The sequence below is a fragment of the Anser cygnoides genome, chromosome 17 (assembly GCF_040182565.1).
Source record: "Anser cygnoides isolate HZ-2024a breed goose chromosome 17, Taihu_goose_T2T_genome, whole genome shotgun sequence".
Classification (NCBI taxonomy): domain Eukaryota; kingdom Metazoa; phylum Chordata; class Aves; order Anseriformes; family Anatidae; genus Anser; species Anser cygnoides.
This window is the reverse complement of record NC_089889.1, coordinates 5,309,875-5,336,166: the sequence shown is the minus strand read 5'-3', so window position 1 is coordinate 5,336,166 and position 26,292 is coordinate 5,309,875. Positions and strand designations below refer to the sequence as shown.

Here is a 26,292-nt window from a genome sequence, read left to right as displayed (position 1 = left end):
TGCTTTGCAAAGTGTCGGAGGATTTTTTATGTTATTTTTTATTTTTGCAAAATGCTGAAATGCTTATATAATAGGAATAGTTCAAATGTAGAATGTTTGTCTTCATCACCATTGTTATTATTATTTTATTAGGCTGCACAAAGAGACACGGAAATGAAACAATATTGATCCATAGTAATTTAACTGGTCCTAAATCAGGCCTTTGCTTAGCTGCATGAGGAAAATAGGATACCTTTGCTTCCATCTTTTTAATATATTTTTTTTCCTTGAATTTTCTTGATTTAATGAAATGCAGTCAATTTTCAGGCAGTGGCTTGTCTTGCGCATCAGAACACTTCACAAAAGTGATGCAAGTTATCATCACTTTTGCTATAAATACAGGTTAGCATAATATATTTAGCTTTTTATCACATCTTATTAGGAAAGAAGAAAGTACTAAATAACATTTACTTTGTCTGTGTGCTGCAAACTTACTTAATTGCATTCCAGGAACATAACTTATGTTGCTCCAGGTCATCAGGAAGGGTGCTGAGCACTGGAGTCTGCTTTTATCTCCTGTCTAGTTCAGAAGAGCTAAAGGGGGGCTTGCACCTGGGTTAGATTGTTCTGTCTGTTAGTGTTCAAAATGCATTTTCCAGTACAACAGGACATGCCTTCACCTTTGTGATAAATATCGAAACTGAGGAGCAAAGATGATGTATTTGTGTATCTTTTTACGCAGTAAACCCACACTTCTTGTAGATGATATGAACGTACTACAGACAGGAGAAGTTGTACATTACATGTTTCATATCTGAATATATGCTTAAAAATCATTGAAATCTTCAAAATGGGCTGAGAGGAACCACATGCCCAGCTGTGGAAAACATTCCTGCCAGTCATTTGTTTAAGCAGATCTTAACCATCACTGCAGATGGTAATTCTGCCATCTTCCAGTCCTTAAGGATACATGGAGTTGGAGAGTTCCCAGTCCTCTCTCATTCATATCCTTTTTTAAACTGCTGTCACCAGGCCAATTTTTCCCCATCCTGTACTTAGTTATTTTTACCCAACTTTTTCTTTGTTCTTACCCTTGTTGAATTGCATTTATTCATTCCAGACAATCCTCTACACTATCAAAATCATTTTGAATTCTAATCCTGTTCTCCAAAGTACTCACAACCCCTCCCAGCTTGGCATCATCTGCAAATTTAATGAAATTAATTAAATGAAAATTAAATGAAAGACTCCCATTGACTTCAAGGGGCATTGGAGTGAGCCCAAACTGTCTTACATCTTTAAGAAGTGGTTCAAATGAAATACACTTATTGCTTTACAAGCCATTTTTGTAAGGGGAAAAGACAGATGCACGCTGAATAATTCAGGGTCATCATTGCTGACTGAGAGAGATTTAACTAATTTGTCAAAATAATGACCTTTGTTCACGAAGGGGAGCAAGTGGCCTTGGATTGTTTCTGTCCCCAGAGAGATGCTGAGGGAGCCTGCCTTTAGCTCAGTACCACCACGAGGGGCTTGTGTGGAGATGTAAAATGGAAGTTTTACATTAGTAGCAGCAGTGGTTGCAGATGGTTGGAGGTGTGTTAGAATAATAATGAGATTTTCCTGTAAGCTTGGTAGAAGCAGCTCTGCTACCCAGTCTGTGGGATACTTGGGAATACCAGGATCACTCCCATCCTGTACCCAGCACACACACACGCAATTGTTTGTTGCTAATGGTTCTCACCCTCCCCATTAAAATGAAACCACTAAGCACCGAGATCTTGATACCTTCTGTAAATGATTACAAAGACAGCACGCACCCAGCAGAAAGGAAAGGACAGCCAGCCCTGCCTGGAGCTTGTCTGATAATGAGCAAGCTGAGGACACCTTTGTGGAGAGGAGTTTGCTAAGAACAAGTGGATCAGGCAGAGAGCCCCAGCCATGCCAATCAGCCTGACACCTGTGTGTCACAGCTTCCCGGTGTGGGGGTGAAGAGCTCACGGCCACACACCGGTTTGTAGTCCAGTGAGAGAACATACTTATCTTCAGTTGTCCTGCAATAGGCATCTAGGAAAAGAAAAGGTTGCGGCAGTAGGTCAAGTGAGAACAGAAATCCCCTCATTGTTCACAGCCTAGCCCACAATGGGAAAGGACACTCTCCCGTTCCAATATAAACTTTTCAGTTACCTTTACAGCAAGTGTAGTTTGGAAAATATTATCTGGCATTTCAACCCCTCCATGCTGGCTCATGCCAGCTTTCCTCTGAAACTTGTGTATTATCGCTGCTGCTGTGCTGTTGGAGCACTATCCTGCTTATATACTTCTCTGCAAGTGATTTTTGGCTTAAAAAGTCATAGGTCTCTTTGAGAATTTTTTAATGCTTTGCTGTTGCACTGTTTCTCTCCAGGCCCTGCAAGGTGTTGGCCAGCTTTTCAAAGCTTGGCATGCATGCATGAGTGTATGTATATTGCAACAGATTTTTCCTTTTTCTTCTAAGTGGTAATGTTGGATATCTGACTACTTGCCAGAGGAAGAGAACTAGACTTTGGCTGTGCAAACTCAGTATCAGAAAAAGGACTGAATCTTTAAGACTGTTTGAAATCATCCTATTACCAAGACAGAAATCTCTTTGTCCTTGTAACATTTACTTCTAAAGACTGCCATTGCTAAACACATTTCATCTCCTTTGCCCTGTGTTGGAGTGACTGAAATGCAATACACTTGCTCAGGATGGTGTCTAAGTTACACAAGTAATTCCAGCAGCATTTGGTCATTATTCTATTAAGTACCAGCTGAGCCCTGGCTTAACTCAAGGAGTTGCCTGCGGATCTGTGCTTGTGGGACACTGAAGTCTGAGAACACTGAAGAGTTCAATCTCTCTCCTCTCCTTTCATCATGGCCTTCTCTTCTCCCTGCAGGGTCTTTTCATTCACTTCTCCTGCCTGGCTCTCACCTCCTTCAAGTCTGTAGAGGTCTGGTGTCACACTTGGCTTAGGTCAGACCAGTTCTCAGCGGTGTCCCTAATTAAAATTTATGTATAGCCCGTTGCTTTTTGGAAAGAAATTTGAAGAGCAGGACACTTCTTGTTTGAGGGCAGAAGTGCTTTCCCTTTAGGGTACGATCAAAGCATACCAGAGACAAAGAAAAGTCAGAGGTTTGGATGAAATCCTTGGGCAGAAATATTGCATCCCTAATGCTCCAAACACTAAGGTTGCCCTATGAAGTAGGCAGCGCTATTGTTCCCACTTAATGGATGGAAAACAGCTCTACTAAAGACTGGATCCTTGAGCATCCAGCTCACTTTGTTGCTGGAGGGCTAGAGACGACCTGCCTGTGAGACCAGTGGCATGCCATGGTCTGTGGTGCAGAGATGCCTGAGCTAGCAAGCCTACATAGTGCTGTACGTTATGGGGGAAGTCATGGATATAATTTACTTGGGCACAGCACCACACAAACATAACTTCATTGCCTTACTGCTCAACTGGTTAGATAAGTTGTCAATGTCCATAAGCTCTCCCAGCTTGAGGACTGGCTTGCCCATAGTCAGCCCAGGTGCACCTTGCACACACGTGTGTGGGAGGCTTGGCACAGCAGGCAGTGTAACCAGCTTGTCCCCTTTCCACGTGACCTCCCTCACCATCTTCTGTCTTCCCTCCTTTCTGGCTATTTTTTTCAAGGACATGGGCCAAACTTCAGAATCCATTTGCAAAAGTCAAAGTGTCGTTTCGGAGTCTTCAGTAACCACCTGTCGCTGCAGCACGAGCTGCATAATTAGAACTGACAATCCCTGTCTAGAGATTTTTTGGAAGCTGGAAAAATGAGAATGTTGTCAAAAAAATAGCAGTGCTTCCAGTCTGCAAGTTGGTGATGGAGATGAAAGATGAGTGATTCCAAGAAGGCAGAGCATATATCAGCACAGTGCCTCTTCCTAACTAGTTTAGAAGTCTAAGTAATTTAGAAGGTTTTGCATTTCTCTTATGGCCTTAAAGAAAATGTGTTTTAAAATGGCTTCTATATTTCTCGCTCTTCACTGGACCAAACCAGGAGCAAGTTTCAGAGCAGTCATGCTTAAAACCTCAGTAATGCTGGTAATTTGTTTTGTGTAAGTCGATGCAAAAGGATCTTTATATGTTTTTCATTTTTTATTTTTGTAGTCATATTCCATAAAACGATAAAAACTTTTTAGAAGATGATCTTATTTTTTCTAAGAGAGAAAAAATAAATTTAATTGGAGGCAGTGTTGAATCACACTGTGTTCTCAGTGCTGAGTAACATACAAATCTCAGAATATGATGTGAAATTTTTGTAGGTGGACAGTGACTTCAGTGACTTTTAGTGCACTTATTTCAGGGCAGAAGCTAGTCAACTGGAGAGGCAGGGATTTCTTTTCAGGTATTGTTTAAAAGATATATTTGTAACAACTGTCATCTTGGCTGACACTTTGGGAACTGAGCTAGGGACCTCCTGAGTTAGAAGCTGAAATAGGGGAGTTAAATCACGTAGCTTGCCTAGCTGTGGGATCTTACTCTGTCTGCACAGCAGAGCGTGCGGAGGAGCTGCAATGCACACTACTCAGCACATCATGCACGCTTCGTTTACATCCCACCTACGCCCTCAAAAGTAGCATATATGTAATCGTCATTTGAATTTGCTTATGAAGTAGAGTTCTCCTTTGCACTCATACAGTCTATCAAAATGACCTGGGAAAGATAGATGAGAAATTACTGTAAGTGTGTTTCATGGTAATGAAGAGAAAAATAGGAGTTCTTTAGAAAGACAGGCTTGTTAAGAAATTGTAATATATGTGATGTCAGTGCCAAACAAAGAAGGCCCAGTGTAGCCAATGGAAATACTGTACTATGCAAACATTGCAGAGTTTGAGACAATCTGATCCCTACATCTGCCTATGTGATTACACTGCATGGGTATATGGGTATCACCCTAAAAGAAAAAGTTACCACGGCTACTGAAGCCACAAGAAGCCATGAAGGTGGGAGCAGCACGTGTGCCTGTAACACAAGCATGGTGCTCCCACAGGTAGCAGGTCAAGGGAGCACCTGCCTCGAGACCTGCCCTGGCAGAAGCAATGCTCTGTTTTTGGATAATAGGGCACTGTGGTAGAAGAGCCCTGGGATTTTGGGATTCATTTCTTGGCTGGGTCACAAACATTCTGTGAAGCCTTAGGCATGTGATTTGATCTCTGTGTGATTCAGCTCTTCACAACATTCTGATTCAAACAGCAAATACAATTCTCTTCTCTTGCTTTGGTTAGATACCACAAGAGCTCTAGGAAGGGAACATCGCTGTCTGGGCACTGGGGGGCTGATCTCCTCTGTTACTATGACGTGCTGCTTCAGTATGTTAATGAAACATTTTTAAGAGGCAGAAGTGTTTGGATTTGAAGACTGTCACAGAGAAATGACCTCCAGTTTGCAGAAACCACTCCTCACTGAGGAATAATCTGTTGCAAAACCACAGCAAAGCAAGATGTGGGATCCTCAAAGTGGTGGATGCTGGTGAGAATCCCTGACACGCTCAGCCTGCATAAGGACAACTCAGAGAGTTGTTCATTTGTGACTAACCAGGGACTTGAGTGGGTATGAAAAAGAAGTTGCCCCAATTAGGAAAGACTTGGTGAGCAGCTGGTGTTACAGACCAGCTGCGCTACCAGCACATCTCCCTCCTGAGACAAGGACAAGGCTTGGTCTCTGGGGGAGGACAAGCCCACAGATTGCTGCAGTAAGTAGGGGCATCTGGGAAGGCTGCTCTCTCCCTGGGTGGCACAGATGAGGCACATTTTTCTTGTAAGTCTTCTTACAAGGACCTTTTCCTTTTATATAGAGCAAACAGCAGGTGAGTAAACTGTTTCTTTTAGCTTTGATCTTCCAGCCATATTTATGTTGTTCTAGCAGGCAACTAAGAATGACACACTGTTGTCACTACAAGAGAGCATAAAACACATATCTGGTAAATTCATCCTAATATAGATTCGTTGTTTAATATAGTGCAAAGAAGTGTAACATCAATAAGTATTATGGTAGCCAATAGAAATATTTTTGGCCTTTTGTGAATTAAAGAAATACAGGGAAAAAAATGCCTTCAGCTGAATTGCATGCAATTACCTTTGGAACAGAAAGAAAATGTCAGAAATTGTAGTTTCCTATAGAATGAGGAGAGCATAAAATATCCTGGATATGACAACTCAATGCTTTGTACACCTAGTTTTACTGTTGTGATAATTATAGACAAAATCAGAGTTGCTGACTGCAGGTTAATGCTGCTGGTTGTTCAGTTTCACGGCCTGGGCTTGAAATCCACGTGCCAGTGTGCTGCCAGGGGCGCTCCAGCCCAGCGTGCTGGGAGAGCTGGGCAGCGGTGGGACTGCTCCTTCACCTGCCCTTTTTGCATTTGGGGAGGTTCAGCATCTCATAAGTTCCTTCAGCTGCTGTGGGAGAACACACAAGCAATTTGAAACACTTTGCCCTCCCTGTATGTTCTGTCAGATCTGTACTGCACGCAGCTCTGCCCATTTTCCTCTCAGCTGCTCCCAAAGGTCTCACAGAGGATACAAGAAGCCCGTACAGGAGGCTATTTCAGGCTCTGTGTGTCTTGATTACCTTCCTCTCCAGAGCGTTGCCTCACTGACTTGATCTGACAAATCTAGAAGACTGACCGTCCCCTTGACAGCGTGGTTTTGTTTCAGTGTTCAGTCCGTCCAATTTATCACGTTCATTGGCTCTGCTTCACTTGGAAGTCAGGTATTTCTTACCCAACCAAGCAGCCTGTGCACCTCCTTCCTTTTCACAGGTGTGAAGCAGACTTGTTCTATTGTCAGTACACTTTAAGCTTCATAGGAAGGAGGGGAGAAATGCCATTTTCAGTTCAGTAACAAAGAGCCTGGGGTACCCGATGTGTTTATCATACTTTTCCCTCTTTGCTCGGATGACTGCAGAGAGTGATACAGAGCGCATGCGGTTTTCAGATCAGGAGAGGAATAGGAAGATGGAACTTAATTAACATAAGCAAGAAAGTGTTGTCACATTCATTACTAACAATTGTGGCTTCTAAAATCGAAAGCACGAGGTGGTGTGTTGAGCCCAGCAGCACTGGCTGGTCGTCAGACAGTACTTGTCTGTCTAAAGTGCTTCTACGTGACAGCGCCAACATTCCTGTGTCCCAGTGAGGCAGAGGAGCAGGCGCTGAAGCCGTCTCATTCTCTTGCTTATCCTGTGCTGGCAGGATCGCTGCTCTCTGAATATCAAGAGCAGCAGGTGGGCAGGAAGTCACCACCTTCCTTTTCCAGCTGGAAAGCAGGAATTGCAACGTAGCCAACAGCAAATGAGGGATGACCAGAGCAGCAAAAGGAGTGGAGAACAGCAGGAGTGAATGAGGCTGTTTGATTTCTCATTGCTTTGCCTGCTTGCCAGGGACATAGTTTCACCCTATGCCACATCCCACAGAACTGTGCCATGCCTTCGGGTGGCTGTGATTGCTGTTTCCTGGTGCAGGTGGAAAAAGTGAAGGGCTGTTCTCAAAACTACAGATAAATTTTAGGCTGTACTTGTGTGACCCTAGCACCTGAGCTCTTTCTTGTTTCTTATAAATTAAGCTTTGCAAAATCCCTGTAAAACAAGGGAAGAGCATTCCACATTTTACAAATACATCACAGGGAGATCAAAGCCCAGATTCTTAAAGAGATTTAACCACCAAACTCCCCTGAGTTCAATGGGAGTAAAGACTTCAATATCCTTGAGAGTATGGCTCTCAATAAATTATACATGCCTATCTAGTAGGTGTGTAATGAAGTTGGAAATTATTCCCAGACTTCAGAAAGGTTGTCCTGTGCCTTTACATTCCTTCCTGCAAAAGAGAATAGCACTTTTCACTTCTCTAAAGATACTCCAGATTTCATGCAGTGATTGGATTTTTATTGAGCAGAGTTTCCTTGTGTTGGTTTTGTTGTGATTTGTGGCCCCAGTTGATTACAGCTTATTGGAGAAAACTTGACAGAATATATTCTGTCAGAATTCGTAATTTTGTAAAACAGCTTCATGAAATTATGCTAATTTTTCTAGAATTTCATCTCTGAAAGAAAAAAAGAGAGAAAGAAAAGGATGATAGCAGGTTCCTGTTGTGTCAAAGAAACATCTTGTTTTGACATTTCCAAAGTGAAATGTTTTGATTTTCCACTTTAAAATAACTTTTTTCTTGATCTTATGGTATTTTTACATAATTTTAATCATTTGAAATTGAAATGAAACTGAATTTCATGACCCAAAAATGAAACCAAATGTAGGTGTCTTGAAAAGCCCTCCTGAAATGAAGCTCTCGTGTTCCAGGTGGCTCCACCACCAGCCCTGTGGAAAGGGGGCCACTTGACACCAGGAACACAGCAGCCCACGTCCCTCCTGGGCACCGTGGCTCGGTGAGGACAAGGAAAAAGCTCTTGCCAGGCTGCAGGTAGCCCGTAGGGATGTACTGCATCGTGTGAGGGGGCTCAGTAATGTGTCCACAAATGACTGCGTGTCACCTGCTCTTCTCTTACCGCGTCCTTGACAAATGCAAGTCCGTGCGAGTCCACTGCATAAAGATATATCTGGCTGCTCTTAGTCCTGGAAATGGGTGCAAAGTCAACACTGGAGGGAAAAACCTACCAGGAATATATGCTCTAAGTCTTGATTTAAAGAAATGAAAGGTGATTCCCCAGGAGACATTTTTAATGATCGTATTTTAAGTTTGTTACACCAACACACTGCGAACGTTATGTCAGATCCGTAGCATTCACAGAAGAAGTATTAAACTTGCAGCTAGAATTGGACGTTTGCCCAGAATTGTGAGACCTTTTAAAATGTGTCATTGCATATTTCACTCAGGTATATTTTGCTGAGGATAATATATTGATATTTGCCACAAAGCTACAGAACAAACTAAAAATTTCTTAGAAATAAGTTGGCATCAGAGTTCTTTTCATCAATAACACCTATAATATGCTCCAGGTGGGTTAGTGTAGTAAAAAAAAAAAAATAAGAAGAAAAGTATGAGAGACATTCTTCAATTGCACATTCTCTGCTATTATCTATCTGTTGTTGAACTTTCTCTGAAGCATTGTCAGCTATGTCTGCAACACGATGCTATAGAGACGCATGGCAGGAAACAAGTTCGTAGGACCCTTAGAAACTAAGGAAGATACTTGGATAAAAAAGCAGATACAGCTGTGGATCGCAGCATTTTTTGGTGTCATGCTGCAATAGGAAGACCACTGCAGAAAAGTGGGCACTTCTAAGGTGTGGACCTTCGAAGGTCAGCGCACCCTCTGTTCCTCTATTTTTTCTGCATCTGTTGAGTTGAGACGTGTCACTTGGCACCTCCTCTAAAGAGGCAAAATGTCTCTGCACAAAGCGGGGACCAGATAAAAAGGAATGATGAGGTATGAAGCCGTTTCAACACAACTTGTAATTTACCAGCTTTGAAATGTTATTTCCAGATTTTGGTAGGCATTTCAGTAACCACAGTCAAAATTTTAAATATTTAAAATTAAGAAGACCTTCTGCAGTGCAGATCCCCCCAAATGGGGCTGGCTGTTACAGTGGTGCGAGTTAAAACCTGGCTGGAATCAACTGGTTAGGGTTCAAGCCAAGTCATTCTTCTGTGGGCAGCTGGGGAGCAGCCCAGCTTGGGAAGTTAACCCTGTGGAAACTGCAAGTCCCTGGCTAGTAGTGGGACAGGAAGAGCAGCCCTGAACTCGATGTGATAGCTATTTGCCATTACTGGCTCTTTCTCGGGGAGGGAGGGAGGGAGGGAAGCTTTCTCTGCAACACAGGAGGTGCTGTTTCTCAAGAGCAACTGTTCTGTGGTTGATCCTAATTCCAGCAACATCCAGGGTGGTTAACAGGTCTGCTGCTGCCACTGGATCTGCAGATGGTAATTTCTTACCCTCTGGGTCCACTCAAAATCCCAGACTAGGACAGTTCCCATCTCTAGACATACAGTGGGCCTAGGGCAGATCTAGCCCCTGTGCTACTTCTTCATTATATTTATCTCTGCATTGCATAATTTCAGGCTGGAGTCGGTTATCACAGCAACAAACCTCACTCCAACACCGCAGGTTAAGCGTGGGTGATTAAAGGTGACTCCGTCTCCCTTGAGTCATTCCTAAGTGACTTATAGAGCTAATAATGGCCTCATCCTTTTGTACCTTGGTACACAGCTTGTGTTCTTGAGTCTTTTATAGCTCAAATGAGCTGCTTTTGCTTATTTATTTCCCTCCTCATTCATTTTTAATGGTTATAAGAGGCTCCCCATTCTTCTTCTGACAGCAATGATTTAGGCAGGACTCATTAACATAACTTACGTTACTAAATATCACCATTTATGCTGGTAGACCAAGGCAAATGTGTGCAGTGCTAAATCAGAAGAGATCCCATGAGCTTGCCAAGGTGGCAGGGCTGTGCTTGAAGAGTATATTAGAAATGGAGAGTGCTTGCATGGGGGAAGGATCACTTGCAGAAACATGGGCTGGGGACAGAGTCCCAGAGTGTTTCCAAAACACAGATTCTATGTGGAAATATCAGAGACTTGCTTTCCTAATTGGCCACCCTTGAAATGGCTAAACCAGGGCTGCTGTACATACATTTTATATTCAAAGACTTATTAGCTGTGACTTTGTAAGAGTTCCAACAGAATTACTGTAGCAGAAAAGCAGTTTCCTGTAAGGATTTTACTGTTATCCGGTGGGAATTTACTAATGATAATGAGGTGGGGGAAGAATGTTACAGTTATTTCTGAGCTAACAGTAAAATACTGGGTATGTATTCTGGGAGTTGGGATGTATATTTCTCTTTCCCTCCTTCCCATTAGATTTTTTGATTCTGCTCAGCCCAAACGTCACATGGAGTACACGGGACTGAAAGAACAGCCAGCCACACAAACTCATATCTACCAGAGATCACAGACACCTTCTGCAAAAGGGTAATGGGAAGAGCAGTGAAGTGCTTTTAGGAAAGGGATGGGATCAATGTTCACTGGAGAACTGGATGCAGGAGGCCAGTGTGCTAGGGGTGATGTGTGATTTCTGAGAGATCTTATTGCTGCTTTCCGTGTTTTTCCAGGCTGGCTGCAGTCCTGCTTCAAAGGGCTTAGTGTTTTCTTCCACAGGTAGTCTATCAAACTGTGAAATTAAGATAAATTAATCAAATCTGATTTGCTGGAAAATCAGAAAATCAGGGAAATCTGATTTTCTCAACAACCAACTTGCCAGAACCCACGTGGATGGTATGTACATGGCACACTTCAGAACCTAATTCCTAATCCTGTGCTGTGCTGGCAATAAGGAACCTCTGACCTCTGCTGCCCTGGCACATGGGGATTAGGTGTGTGTGTGCTCAGAGGAAGCTGTCAGTTCACTAAGAAAAAGAGGTGGAGCCACAGGAGCCCAGTGAAACCCAAAGCACTTTTATATCCTACCAAGTTCATGCCCAAAAAAGCCATTCATACCCCAGATCCTTCAAGAGATAAAGGTCCTCGTTTATTGAGAGCGTTTGTGGAGCATCTTGTGAGTACAGCTGCCCTTAATTAATGGAAGGCAGCTCAGCGTAGTTGTGTGAAAAGCTCCCATGACACAAAGCCCAGAAAGGCTTTAGCAAGGGAGCACAGCACCAGAAGGATTTAATAGCATTATAATGTTGTTGTATTATAGTGGCCACAACACACGGAGCTGTGCTCCAGCACTACATTAGCAGTAAAACAAAATCTACTCCTTCTCTCTCAAGCCCTTTTCACCTTTCCTGAAAACTAGAGTTGCCACCCCTGAGAGGTCAAAGCTGAAAGGCAGGAGGGAAGGAAAAGGATTTATGGGTAGGAGTCCCAAGATTTTGGAAACAAAACACATTGCTTTTCCCCAAATCACCCACCTTGCTCCAGCCCTATTGCATTTTGTAATGTCTTTAGTAGTTTTCTGAAATCTGTCTGTTTGGGGACAAAGCTTTTGCAGCTCCATAATTCCCATAATAAAAGGCTGTTCGGGAAGCTATTTGGTGATTTAGTACAGACACGCTTTCGTTCACACACTCGTGCACACATATCCAAGGGTATGGGCGCTTTCTCCATCCATGCGTTTAATAAACTTGAACCGCAGCCATTTCTGTTGTGCATGGCAAGGCGTGTAAAGCAAGGACTGGGGGACAGGGAGGACGGCTGGGAGTTAAAGGCTGTTTATGTGAATTAACGCTGAAGAAAGGGAGCTGCCTGACAGACCGAGGGATTGATATCCATTCCAGATTGAAAGGAGACAAGCAGGCTCAAAAAGGCAGCAGCAGCAGAAGCTCCCCTGGGCTGCCCCCATCGACACCACTGTGGAGAAGCCCGTGGGTGTGAGGGGGGACCTGAGGGCTCCTGCAGCCTGTGTCAGCCCCGGGGACTGCCTGGGGGTTGCCAGCTGCTGAGCTGCATTTGGCAGCTCTTTGCTTATCATGTGCATATTTGTCCTGCAGAGCCTCAGCTGAGCCCCATCCAAGTTGTTTCACAAAATATGCACTCTTTTCCAACAGACAGCTTAGAAAACTCAGTCTCAAAAGAGACAGAAGCTCGATGTTTCTTCCTTCTCTACATCTTTTTACTCTTTCTCTTGTGCTGGAAGATGAATGGTTCGGATGTGTCTGCAGTAACACAGGCATGGCTAATCTGCCTTTCTATTGATGACCTGTTTCTGAATGTCCTGGCCTGATTTATGAAAATGTACTGTATTTTGCACCATGTTTTGATGTTGCTCTGTTAGGACTGCATGCAAACTGCAGCAGAACAGTGATGCTTATTCATTCAAACAGTGAAGGGCTGGCTGGGAACTGAATGAGCTCATAGTTGTTGCTGTCTTCACTTAAAGAAAGGGAAATGGGAGCAAGCGGGTATCCTAAGCCTAGTCATTTTTTACTTGACCATCAGTTTGTTTTGCAAATCATAATCTTGAAAGCACAAGGTCATGGTATTTCTCGAATCGCTCATATAGCAGGTTTTTAGGGCTGGATTCTTTTTTTAACTCTCTCTCTCTCTCTCTTTAATAAACCCTGATAAAGTTGAAACTGAAGTCTTTTTGCCTGCCAAGTGTTCTTTCTCTTGCTATTGCTTGAGCATTAATGAATCTAAAATCTGAGAGCCTGATTCCCATCTCTTACCAGAGTAATGCAGCAGTTATCTGTATTGACTGGGAGAGTCTCAGCCTTGTTCCAGCCCCTGTGTGCTGAACTGCTCTTCACACACACACACAGGCCAACGAAAACAACAGCCAAATCCCACCTGTGCAGTGCAGGAATGCTTCAAAAGCCACTGCTCAGGCAGGGAGGCTCTACCCAGTGGGAGGATGCTTGGCAGGTCACCTGCCAGAGGCCCTGGTGCAAGAAGGCTGCTGGGGAGTGGGGCTGCAGGGGCTCGGTGCTGTGCTCTGCAGAGGACACTGCGGTGATTGGGAAGCATCCCTCAGCTGGCATTTCTGTCTGCAAGGCACAGAAGTTTACCTCTTCTCTTAAATCATTAGGAAATGGTTTCAGTCCTAGGTTGATCACCCGTGGGGACAGCCTAATGCGTTAATTAGGTAAGATGCACAAACACGAGGTGTTGCTAGCTGGAAGCAGAAGTGGTGAGGAAGGCACTGGAAGCTATTACCTGGCCCCATGCCCTACGAAAGAAAATCCTTGTCTTCAGGCCATTTACTTGTAAGTGTGGTCCAGCCTGCAGTCCACAAAGGCAAGTGAAAGACCTCGGGGCAATCAGCCCCCAGGCTGACTGTTTTCCTCAGGGCCACCTTGTTTTCCGCTTTGATCTGCTGCCTCTCAGGTGGAAATCATCACTTTGAGACTTTGCACAGTTTCTCTTCTCGCCAATATCCCAGAGAAAAGAGGGAAGGTAGAAAGCAGCAGACAGAGCTTGTTAGCACATAGGAGATTTGTCTGGTTTGAGAGCAGCATTAAAATACAAAAAGGCAACAGGGATAAGTGCAGTGCCAGCAAGGAATAGAAGTTGTTCACTTACAACAGTAAGGTAACATGGGGTTACCTTACCTCAGAAAAGGATCAGATATACCAGGCACTGCCTGAAGGGCTTCTGACTTCCTGCCTGTGGGACGGCTTATTAGATGTTTCAGGTGGGAAGTAGGATGCAGCTCTTGCCCCGGGAGTGTGACACTCACATAAGCGTGCCTTCTGCAGGGATGCAGGGACAGTGTCTGCTCTCTTGCTCCTGCCCAGGCACACTGCTCCCAGAAGGATGATGTGCTCCTGCCTCCAGCCTTTCCTATAGACATTTCTGCAGGCTCACCTGAAGCTTTTCCCAGAGTTTTGCAAGGTCTTATCCTCCCCAGCTCAGCCAGACTGGATCAGCATTATGACGAAGAGGATATTGTGCCAGTGGCTTGTGCTCAGCTGGAGCTGGGACTCCCCTTGCTCACCTGCCTGCTGTGAGGCCCTGATCTTACGGTACATTCCCCCATGCTCTGAGGATTTTGTGGCAGCAACTGGGTTTGCTGTACAGCACAGTGAGATTGGATCCGGATAGGAGCTTTCAAGAGCTCCTGTAAAACACGCTAATGTGAGAATATCCCTAAAAACATAATCCTGGCTGTAAACAAATTTTATGTTTTCCTGCTGAAACCAATGGCAATGATAAGATTTTGACCTTAAAACAGCCCATACTTGCAAGGGAAGCATTGCTAGTGTCATGATAACCTTTTTTTGGTACATTACCTAGGCTCAGACAAGCAAGGATGGAAATGGATTTGCTATGGAACTGTCTGAAAGGGGGTTGTTGTTGTTTAAAGATAATAATATTAGGAATGCAAATTATTCCACAAAAGCTGGTGGTATTTAAATATGATTTAAAATCATTTAGCATTTAAACAGAAAAGTAGAAAATGGCATTAAATTCAGATGAGGATGAGACTATGCATTTTGGAGTCAGAAATATTAAATACATCCACAGAATGGGATAGATGGCCTTGCTGGTAATGGATTGTGAAGAGTTCAGGGTTTTAATAGAGCATTCCTTCAGATCATCAGCATGGTAAAGTGGTAGTTAATAAATTATTCGACGTGTACATTCACTCATATATTTTAACTAGCTGTAATGAACAGGTCCTGTCAGCTCACCTAGGTGCTTGCAATAGCTGCTAAATTGCTTGAATGAGATTTAGTAACTCTCAGCAATATTGATGTCCAGAGCTGCAGGTAATAAATAAAGTGACATCAGGACTAGCTTGAGCAGAACATTGTGTAAGACCTTTGTCAGGCTTGTAGTGGAGATGAAGCTGTTTGGCCCCAATGAACATCACTGGGCATCAGAGAGCCCCTTCCCAGTGATTAGGATTAGGCTGATGTGACCAGCTCATGCTTTGGCACCCGTAATGGGACTCCTGAAGAACCAGTTTGGGGTTGACAAGAGAAATATGATTCCTGCTGAATTAGATGTACAGGCAGTTACCCACCTATTCCTCCCCATGTGCAAGTGGTACTCCTTGGGCTGCCCACAAAGTAGAAGAGGAGGATAGTACAGTCTGGCTGAGCTCTGTGGAGAAGAGGGAAATCCTCTCTTACTGCCATTATGCTAGGACTATCCTAGTGTGGAGTGGAAATTAAGGAGAGAAAGAAGCTGTTCTTTTATCTTAGATTATACTAGAAATGTTTATAGCAGAAAAAAGCCTGCCTGTTAAAATGATGCCAAATTATACAGGCTATTAAGGGCACACCAGGCACCTTTCTTGTTATTCCTAGTTGTCCTCTGAACTTGGAGCTAGTTTAAGCCTATATCCTTTCTCTTCCTCCCACTCACTTTCCCAGCATGTAGTGTACTTTATAATTTCTGAAGACACTCATTAATTTTTTTCTCTTTCTCCTTTTTTTCAGGTTTCTGACAGATGTGACTACGTCTTTGTCAATGGAAAGGAAATGAAAGGCAAAGTGAATGTCATAGTTAATTTTACTTACCAGCATCTGAGTGCCCCTTTAGAAATGACAGTCTGGGTTCCTCGTCTCCCGCTGCAGATAGAGGTCTCTGACACAGAACTAAATCAGATCAAGGGATGGAGAGTCCCCATCATCTCTAATAAGAGGTAGGTTTCATTAGAGGATGTTCATTCTGGGTTGTGCACTTGCCAAAGACCTGTCAGGGCCAGTGGATCTGAACATGCTTATTTGGCCTCAATGCAATTCCGGTGTGAATTTGAAGGTCACCAGACATTTATTCAATAGGCTTCTGCACTGGACTTACGAAGGAAATGGAAGCTGCAGGTTGCACGAGCCTACGCTGGAAATCAATTTCCCTTTATAGTGCTAGTGAATGAGACAAAAAGAGCCAGCCGGCCAAGCTGGGCAGGGTCAGCCATGGGGCAGCAGAAGACACCCCACCAAGGACCAGCTCTGCCACAGCTGGCCGGTCTCCAGCCTCGTTCACAGGTCCTGCCACATAATTTGTTCATTTTATTGGCACAATTGGTGCTTGCTTGTTTCATACTAGTGCTGTAGGGTCCAGTGACACTGATGAGAGCCCCAAAGTCATGGCACTGCTAGAGTAGGGCTTTGAGGATAACTGTCTGCACCCACAAGTCAGTGGTATGTGAGGACAGGACAGAGAACGTATGTAGGCAGATCTAGACTTTGTTTTAGTTGTCAGTGTTATTAAGATCCAGAAGAACAAATGGATGAAGTAGACACTTGCTATTCTCTCCTACCTATGAAGACATCTTTTATTACCAGGTTTCTGTTAGTACCAGAGCAGAGAGATGGGCATTTTGGTGGCAACGTGATTTCAACCTGAATGTCATACAGAAAGAGATATGTAAGTATGTATGACAGAGATTTCCATGGCAACACCAGGATGTTTATGGGAAGATCCAGCGTGAAAAAAGTGCAGGTGTCCTGAAAGTAAGGACTTAACGCTGGGAATCATGTGGGAGAGCTTTGTAGAGGACAATGTAGTAGTGAAGCTAGCAAGACAGTTGGTGATTTTAGCAGCTGTTTTGGAGACCCAGGCAGCCTGAAGGCCTCAGTTACAAGCAAGAGAAATGAGGTTAAAATGGGGTTAAAGTGGGGTTAAAATCACCTGAGTAATTTCAGAAATGCACTGACAGAAACTGAAACAGAGCAATGGGAGGGGGCAATGGATCTTTGTTCCACCGTCAGGACTGCAGACTTATGCCAGCAATAGCTCTTCTGTTGCAAACTCTCCTAGCACCAATGTCTGATAAGTTTTGACTCTTGGTGTCCTTCCAGACCAGCCAGGGACAGTGATGATGAAGAAGAGGATGAACGGAAGGGAAGAGGATGCACCCTTCAGTACCAACATGCGATGGTACGAGTGCTCACGCAGTTTGTCGCCGAAGCCTCGGACCCCGGAGGCCAGCTGAGCTACTTACTGGGTTCTGACTGGCAGATTGACATCACCGACCTGGTGAGTGACTTCATGCAGGTGGAGGAGCCAAGAATTGCTAAGCTACAGGATGGACAGGTTTTGATTGGACAGGAGCTTGGAATGACGACAATTCAGGTAGGAAAAATTCATTACTTATTCTCTTTCCTCCATTAACCCACCACTTTAGGAACCCAGGTATTGATCAGGTGTAAAGCAGTAAAGCAGCTTCTTGTGTTAGCAACAGAAGTTGGAGCCACAAATTTCTCAATGGAGCACAAAGAAAAAGATTATTCCAGTGATACCACAAAGTAGAAAACAAGTTAACAAGCACAAGTAAAAAAAAATAAAATAAAAAAACCCCTCATCATTCCAAATTGTTAAACCAGAAAATAACAACCACAATTGTCAACAACACAATTTGTCAGGTTTGGAGAAATGGAATTAGAGATTATGACTTTCTGCAAAATCTCTAGATTTTTAAAATGATTTTCCAAAGCTCTGAGATTTATAATGATTCCACAAGTGCACATAAACCTTTGGGAAGAAAGATCCGAGGCAAAAAGGCTGAGTGCAAGTTATATTTAAGGAATACGTCTTAAAAAGTGCTTTAAAAATGCTCTGTACCCTATATGGATCATTAAATTCAACTTGCTTGCTAATGAACATCTTTGGATGTCATGTTTCAGTGCACTGACCTCCATGCATATTTTTTAACAAAACAAGCTTTCTTTGTCAATTCTGTATACAGTACCATGAGTGTTTATTGTAGCAATATGTTTATGTTAGCCTTTCTTTCAACGGGAGAGGTAATACTGTTATTTATTCTAAGGATTGTGTATAAATCTGTAGATTTCATTATATACATACTACCTAAAAACATGGTCATTAACAACATAATTCCATTGAATTCTTCATTCCACATGAAGATTGCATTTAAAACATTTAATGCATCTGAAACAGGTGTGGCTATCACTGCAGATGTGAGTAGCATAGCCGATTACAATTACATCGGTAAAAGACGTTGTGAGCATTCTATTGATGCAGAATACATAAAATGAGACTAGCTGTTTCTTAATCATATTTTAATAGTGTCTGTTAAGAGTAATTCTGCCCATTAAATATCACTTGTCTATATAATAGTATCTTTGTGTAGCTGTTTTGCTTAGTGCTATGCAAAATGGCTGCAGCTAACTTTAATTTTTCTTTTCAGATATTGTCCCCCCTTTCAGATGCTATCTTAGCTGAGAAGACAGTGACAGTCCTGGATGAGAAGGTGACAATAACTGATCTGGGAGTGCAGCTGGTAACTGGATTATCGCTTTCTCTGCAGCTGAGTCCTGGAAGCAATAAGGCCATCTTTGCTACAGCAGTAGCACAAGAGTTGCTCCAATCTCCGAAGCAGGTACTGTTGCTCACATATACCACATTGTGGAAGGACACTGCTCTAATTCACTACACCCAATCTTACAAGCTGATGGGATCAAGCAGGTTTTTATTAATAATAGGCTAATAAAACATTTTCTTTATGGGCACTTTCGTCTGAAGGCCACCAGGTGCCTTAATAGAGAAACAAAGATCTCACAAAAATAGCACAATGTCTAAGCAACACGAGTCAACAAATAAGCATGCCCCATCTGTCTTGGCTGCATCCCTCAAATAACACATGCAACTCAATGATGTGTCATAAATAAGCAGCAGAAATCACCTCACACACACACCCCTTTCTGTCCCATCCAGCACTAACCAGATCAGAGCAGATACTGCCAGCTATGTTTCTGAGTTCCGCCTCCTAACACAGGCAACTAAATCAAATTTTTAAGTCCATCTTTAAATGAGAAGAAGGTATTTTGCATGCTGCCAAATGCTTCATCCTTTTTTGCTTCCTGTAACCATGTTAAATAGTTAAGGAACATCCCTTTCATTCCAATTCATTACTAGAATATGAATCAGCACCAACTCATTTCCTGATACATGATTTCATAAATCTTTTTTTTTTTTTTCCTGTTTTTCTTAGTCCCCATATTAGGGATCACTATCATATGATGCTCCCTTTCTCTTCAGTCAGACCTTTCAGACCTTCCCAGGTTCTCTTGGCATGATAAATCTTAACATGTGCCCGAAGGAAATGTGAGAGTTTTCTCTCCACTGCCCATTAGCTTTGTTCCTGCCTTTGCCATGAGGTTGCTCCATGAGCAATACCAGATGTCCTCTTTTATGTCTTGTGGCTCTAAGAATGGTTCAGCCAAACTTTGCATTGCTCAAGCTCTCACAGATCTAAATCCTCATGCTGACCCATCCATATGCTGGCACAGTCCCTGTGCACAATTACTGAGGGCTTTAGGACTTTGCCACATCTCCATCAGTTCCTGTTTGATATTTGTCCTTGTGCTTCTGTCTACATTTCAGATTTAAACTTTTTTTTCTAACCCAAATCCATCACTCTGGGACTTACGTCAAGGATGCACTGGGCTCTTAACTCTTAAACATGTTCTGAGCTTTAAAGGTAAATGAGTGCGGCACACACATTTGAAATCTGGCCAACTGTTGAGATGTGTTAATTCATCATAAGGTCTTATCCTTGGGATGCAAGATGAGAAATAATGCATAACTGCCATCTTTATAGGGTGATAAAAATCAGGCTCCCATAGTCTTTCAGGAGTTAAGAAATCAATGCCAGGCATCTAGAAATAAGGTCAGTAAGCTAATCCATTGCTGACATGGGGAATTAAACAAAGTACCTTGAAAGCAGCCCCAAAGCTGCATTCGATGGCATTTAGTCCCAGTATACTGCCCAGCTATGACATTTCTGTTCCCAGAAATGGAGTCTAGATGAGTGCCTCTCTAGATAGAGGGGTATCAGAACAACGTCAGATCAGTATTAAACCAGCAAGGAAAGTTTGCACCCTCCTCTCTTCAAGGCCTGACTCCGTTTTGAAAGGCATCTGATTCCTTCCATTGTTTAGTACGTGATTTACAGAGAACAGTCCCTATAAGCAGAGCAATGCAAAATTATTAAACGATTATGCAGGTTTAAGCAACACAGTGGAAGGATGAGAGCCGATGATATAAATTCTATGCAGCCTTCAAGAAACATCCAAAGATTAATAAACACAAAGCCGGGATTTATGACAGTGTCAGCAAAGTCTTAGGGCTCAGTCCTGAAATAGAGATAGAAGCAAATCTCCCATTGAAGCACAGGGAGCTTTATGGCTGTAAGGATTTCAGAATCAGGCCAGTAGATTATGCACAACACAATCCCAAAAGACTGGAAGCCTATCTTCTGTGATTTGAACAGGTAAATGACTATGTGCTGAAATTATTTAAAAGCTAATGATAAATATTTATTCTCTGCATGTACATTGAGTTAAGATGTAAATACAGTCTGTTTGAAAAAACGGTTTATTTAAAGAAACAAGACTCCTGTAACCATGCTTTCAGCAAGTAGGATTATAAATCTATTGGTTGGGTGGTTGGGTGGTTGTCTGCCAGGATCCCCCTCAGAGCAAGGTGGGCCTGGCTCCCTCCGGGCAAGAGCGTACATCTTTTTAGACACAGGAGAATCCACTCATCAAGCCAGGAGTCTTTCTGGGGTGGATTCTGCAGTGTTTAATCAGGTGCAAGTAGCGCAGCTGAAACAGAGCAAGTCAGACAGAAGCAGGAATTGGGGTCCCGTGGAGCTATCTGAATTTCGCCTGTAAATGATTTGTTTATGCCAAGAGTTTTTCAGGTAGCACAGCAAGTTTTGATAGCCGCTTGAGAGTCCTTAGAGGACCGGATTTTCAGAAGCAGCCGAGCACATGTTTTCTGAAATATAAGAATTCTTTAAAATGTCTTAGTTAAAAACCAAAAATCAAGGTTCACAAAAACCCTACACATTGCACATGCAAGTAAAGAACCGGTACTCAAGTCTGTCCCATTTACATTCAGTAAACCTCCTTGCACTCTGAAGTACACAATTTGTACTGCTGTGACACAAGATTAAATTTCATTATTGTCTTGCTTTTAATTGCTAACAAGCATGAAAATTATCCTGACCATTTCCTCAAAAAGCAACTGATCTGTTTCCTCTGCTTGCATAAAACACTTCATTTGAGAGACAAAAATCAAAGACTTAAGGTACAGAGCCATGTATGGGTCTATTTGCTATATTAGGTGTTTTTTAACATGTGTTTTGTGTAACAAGAGGAGACTTTGTATTTTAAGCAGTTTAGAAATAATGTAATATATTTTTTCATTTAAATATACAGCAGTAAATGATCTCAGTAGCTGGTAATGCCTTCTGACATGCAATTTATTATGATGCTGAAGTAGATTCTGTGGAGCCCAGGGGATACAGCTCCTTTAAGCACCTTTGGGGAAACAAATCTTATTATCAATGAGTGTTTTAAACTAGTATTTCTTTTAGCATTAATTTTCTTGCTCTCCCTTTTATTTCTTTTCTGGTTATAAATGGTATATGGATCTTGTAAGGAGGAGGAAATAGACTGGGACAGAACATATTTCCCTAAGCATTTATTCTGAGTGTGTGTATATTTGTTTTATACAAAATAGGAAGCAGCCATCAGCTGCTGGATCCAGTTCAGTGATGGATCTGTCATGCCCCTGGATATTTATGACTCCAAAGACTTCTCCTTGTCAGCTACATCTCTGGATGAGAAGGTGGTCTCCATTCACCACGACCCCAAATTCAAGTGGCCCGTGATTGCAGCTGAGACAGAAGGCCAGGGGACACTGGTGAAGGTGGAGATGGTGATCAGTGAATCATGCCAGAAATCCAAAAGGAAGAGTGTCCTGGCTGTTGGAAGTGGCAGCATTAAAGTGAAGTTTGGGCAGAGTGATGCCAACCCTAACATCAGCGATAGTAAACACAGGGGAAGTGGTGTCCACCTAGAAAATCATGCCAGTGACCGGCGTCAGAAAACCACTTTGCAGGAGAGAGCTGGGCCAGACGGCCAGTATTACAGCTCCTCGATGGGCCAAGAACAAAGCAAAGGGACCACCACTCAAAAGTCTATTTTAAGTAAAAAAGAAGACAGAGAAAGCCTCCTGGACGATGACAGTCATCTGCAGAACATCCCGATAGATTTCACGAGCTTCCCTGCACAGGTGGATCTGCCAAGAAGCAACGGAGACTTGGAAGAGAATGACCTTGTGCAGACCCCCAGGGGACTCAGCGATCTGGAGATAGGAATGTACGCTCTGCTGGGAGTCTTTTGCCTGGCAATTCTGGTCTTCCTTATCAATTGTGTCACTTTTGCTTTGAAGTACAGAAACAAACAAGTTCCCTTTGAAGAACAAGAGGGCATGAGCCACTCTCATGACTGGGTTGGGCTGAGCAACAGGACAGAACTTCTGGAGAATCACATAAATTTCTCATCTCAACAAGATGAACGTATTACAGCCATTGACAGAGGAGTGGACTATGAAGAGAGCAAATATCTCCTCAACACAAATGCTCCCAAAAATATTAATGGACAAGCTTTTAGGTCTACTGAGTCCACATTCACTGAAGGGAAAGAACAGAAAAGTGAACCAACTACTTCTCCTACCTCTAAGAGGAAACGGGTTAAATTCACCACCTTTACCACCATTTCCTCTGATGATGGATGCCCAACTGTCAACTCCATCTTGATGAGCAGTGAAGATGACATTAAATGGGTTTGCCAGGATATGGACCTGGGGGAGTGCAAAGAACTTAAAAACTATATGGAAAGGTTACATGAAAATTTGTAATGAGACACAAAAGACTTCTTTTGTTTGGTTTGTTCGTTTGTTTGTTTTTCACTCACCTTCTGCCTTTAATTTTGGGTAGTGGGGCAAAATGTTGTACTGATAACAAGAATCAGCTGGTGGATAATAACTCCATGGAGCCCCCAAAAGCCACCCAAAAGCAGCTGGGAGAGCAGAGATCCTGGACAGCTCTTAAAATTCAAGTCTTCTCTGTGCTCGGAGACGGAAGTGAGAGATGTGTGAGATTTTTTGATGCATGGTAACATGACAAAAAACCTAGCAAAATAATATGGTCTCATTCTCTGAGCTTTCCAAGGAAATCAATAAATATAACAAACTCCAGTGCAGTTTGGATATTACAAAGTTCGCACAGCTCTACTGTTCAATATTCCAAGCTTTGGTTAAAAGCAAAAAATTGGTCTCAGAATAAATAGATCAACAAAGACAGCATGTCATTCAAGCCACATGCAGAGAATATCCATCCAAGAACATTAATTTAAAGCTGACACAAACCAACAGTGTGAGCAAAGCAGCTCCCAGAGCTGCAAAGTCATGAGTTTCCAAAGAATGTGGAGGGGAAAATGGAGTAACTGGGCTGTTTACAAACCAGCATGTTTGCCTCCCAGGCACTGAGAATGGATACACATATACAGCTAAAACTGAAACTGTCTTTTTAAGTAGATGCCAAGGTAATAAACTTTGCCAGCCAATTTTCAGTATTTCTTAATTTGTAAGATAGGAGAAGATATAACCTACACTCAGAATACCACTCATACAAAGGAAGGTCTGTTTTGGAAAGTTTGAGAGAAAAAGCTATTTTTAAAAGCCCACTTTCTTTGGTTGTCCTGTTTCAAATTTATATTCCCAGCCATTTCCCAGGAGTGCTTCCCGTCTGGTGTTCTGAGGGCACTTGCTAGCATCAGTCAACTTTGGGAGCGTGGTGGCTTCTCCCTTCCCTTCCATGCACACTCGCTTCTCCGTGGTGCGCTCTCACCCAGCACGGACACTTGGTACCAAGCCAGTACTTGCTTTACATGATGCCATTTACCAAAGTTGGCCACTCTCTCTAGGGTAAGTGTAACTTGTGCTGAACTCAGACACAAACAGCAACTGCCTCTTTGTTCTCCCCCTACCCAGGAGAGGTCAGGTTGTTCAGTTCCTCCTGCTCATGCTTCTTTAGGCCCCTGCTCAGCATGTTTAGAAGGCACCCAAAGGTCACAGAGGAGTGCTGCACATCCAACTCTGTTGAAATCTGAACAGCTAAACACAATAGATAAATTTGTTTCTGCCAGAAATGATGGTTATCTTTTGTTTTCCTCTGATAAGGATGTACATATGGTAGGATTTCAGTGATTTCCCTTTGAGTCTGATATACCCTCCGGCCCTAAAACCATGACATTTTGACATGTATTTTTTGTGTGGTCCAAAAGCAGTCTCCAGTGACCAGTGGCAAAGTGCCAAGGCGTTAACTAAATTCCAGCTTATATTTCAAGTTTTCCTCTATTTTCCAGAGTGATTCCTTGCCCCCCTTTTATTATTAAGTCTCTTCCTGTCATTGAATCTAGGTTGCTCTGTTTAATACGCACCCACCCTCCCACAGCCACTTAGATTGAATCCCTCTATATTTAGAATGTACTGTAGATTGTAAGAATGTAATATATATATTTATAAACATGACAACTGTGAATAAAATTTGCATTTTAGTGGCTTCATCTTTTTTCCTACTCTGAACGCCTCTCTCCTTTCACTGTCAGAACATTTACCCTAAAAGAGACTGGCAGCAATATGGAGACTTGTCCTTTGATGAAACTGTGAATTATAGCTCTTGGCACAATCTAGTTACAAAGTTTTACATTCTGAAATGTTGGGGGAAAAAGATATAACATCAACAACATGTTATACTACAAATGTATTTGCACCAAGTCACCCTTCCAAGATTTGAAACTAGTTGCAAATAAATCCATGTGCATATTCCTATCTTGAAAGCCTAATATGTGAATTCCTGATTTGGGTGTGATTAGAAAGATCCACATTTGATTAAAAGACTTTGAAGACAAGAGTAAAAGAGTAAGTTGGTGTAAATAGGGCAAATGGGCCCAAGACACTGGAGATTGATACTTGTGCATGTGTTGGATGCATAGAACTCATGTAACTCCACACAAATTTAAAAAAAAAAAAAAAAGATATCTTTCAGAACATTTCATCAAGGCCTGGATTAGTCAGTCCTATGCGTGCTCAAGTACAAAGTGCAATGGTGATGACAGCACAGAGCAGGGCCCAAGCCAGCCCAGGTGAAGGAAGTGCTCAGATGAAGGAAGCAGCCTTGGTCTCAGAGCAAAGCCCTGCAGCCTCCGAGCAGGTTCAGCAGTGCACTAGCCTGCAGTCTTGCCTCCATTCCTGAGCTATTTTGGGTGCTTTTTACACATAACTACATTGTGTCCTCAGAGAGACCCTCACTGACGCGGAGGTTGGGGTAAAAGTGGACAAATGTCAGCTAGCAGTCTGTGCAGGTCAGAATCATGCATACATGCAAGGTTACTTCGCAAAAGCGTCACTCTGTGGCCAGTCTTTCCCCTTCAGAAAGAGCAGGTACGAGCCATGCTGGGAGCAGGCTGTCAGACTTGCTTTCCCAATGAGCTGCTATGGTAAATCCAGATTTCTATGTTAGCTGCCTCTGGGGAACATGGAGAACTAACATCAAGTTCATCTGGTAGCACTGAAATGTTCTCCTAGGACAAAACCAGCCACCAGCTATGATGCTAAGGATACTGACATTCAGATTTATGCCTTTCTGCTTGCTCAGACATCCCTGACATCTCTAACAGCTGCAGCTTGCTATTATCCATAGGGTAATACTATAAATAATGCTGAGTACCTAAAGTGCTCTTTATCCATAGATCTCAAAGTGCTCTGAGCAAGGTGGATTCCTTATTGACACAGAGAACACCAGGGTTAAGTGATTTGCCCAAGCTAACAAGGGAAATCCATGGCAAAACCAGAGGGAGACATCACTCCCCCACACTTTTTAATGTATTAGAGTCACTGGGCAGAATCCTGATCTCTGATTGGGGAGAAATCAGAGCAGATTGTGGCTTGTCTGCATGCAAGCAAGCAGTATCGATTAATCTGCTAATAGAAGAGTAACTCAACTGCCTGTAGAGATTTTTGTGCATACGTACGTAGCTATCTGTTGTG

The 26,292-nt window shown here is 42.8% G+C and overlaps 1 protein-coding gene across 4 annotated transcripts in view; it reads left to right on the top strand.

The window, feature by feature from the left end:
- Positions 1-25,474, top strand: part of TMEM132D (transmembrane protein 132D) — a 251,181-nt gene extending 225,707 nt beyond the window's left edge. For 2 of the 4 annotated variants that reach the window (XM_013173401.3, XM_013173404.3), the window contains exons 6-9: positions 15,864-16,069; positions 17,229-17,502; positions 18,578-18,769; positions 21,919-25,472. In XM_013173401.3, coding sequence (XP_013028855.1) covers positions 15,864-16,069; positions 17,229-17,502; positions 18,578-18,769; positions 21,919-23,100 — 1,854 coding nt within the window. In that variant the 3' untranslated portion in view covers positions 23,101-25,472. Of the gene's footprint in view, positions 1-15,863; positions 16,070-17,228; positions 17,503-18,577; positions 18,770-21,918 lie in introns of all 4 variants that reach the window. The other 2 variants (XM_066978891.1, XM_048051138.2) reach the window with 2 other exon arrangements.
- The last annotated feature ends 818 nt before the right edge of the window (positions 25,475-26,292 follow it).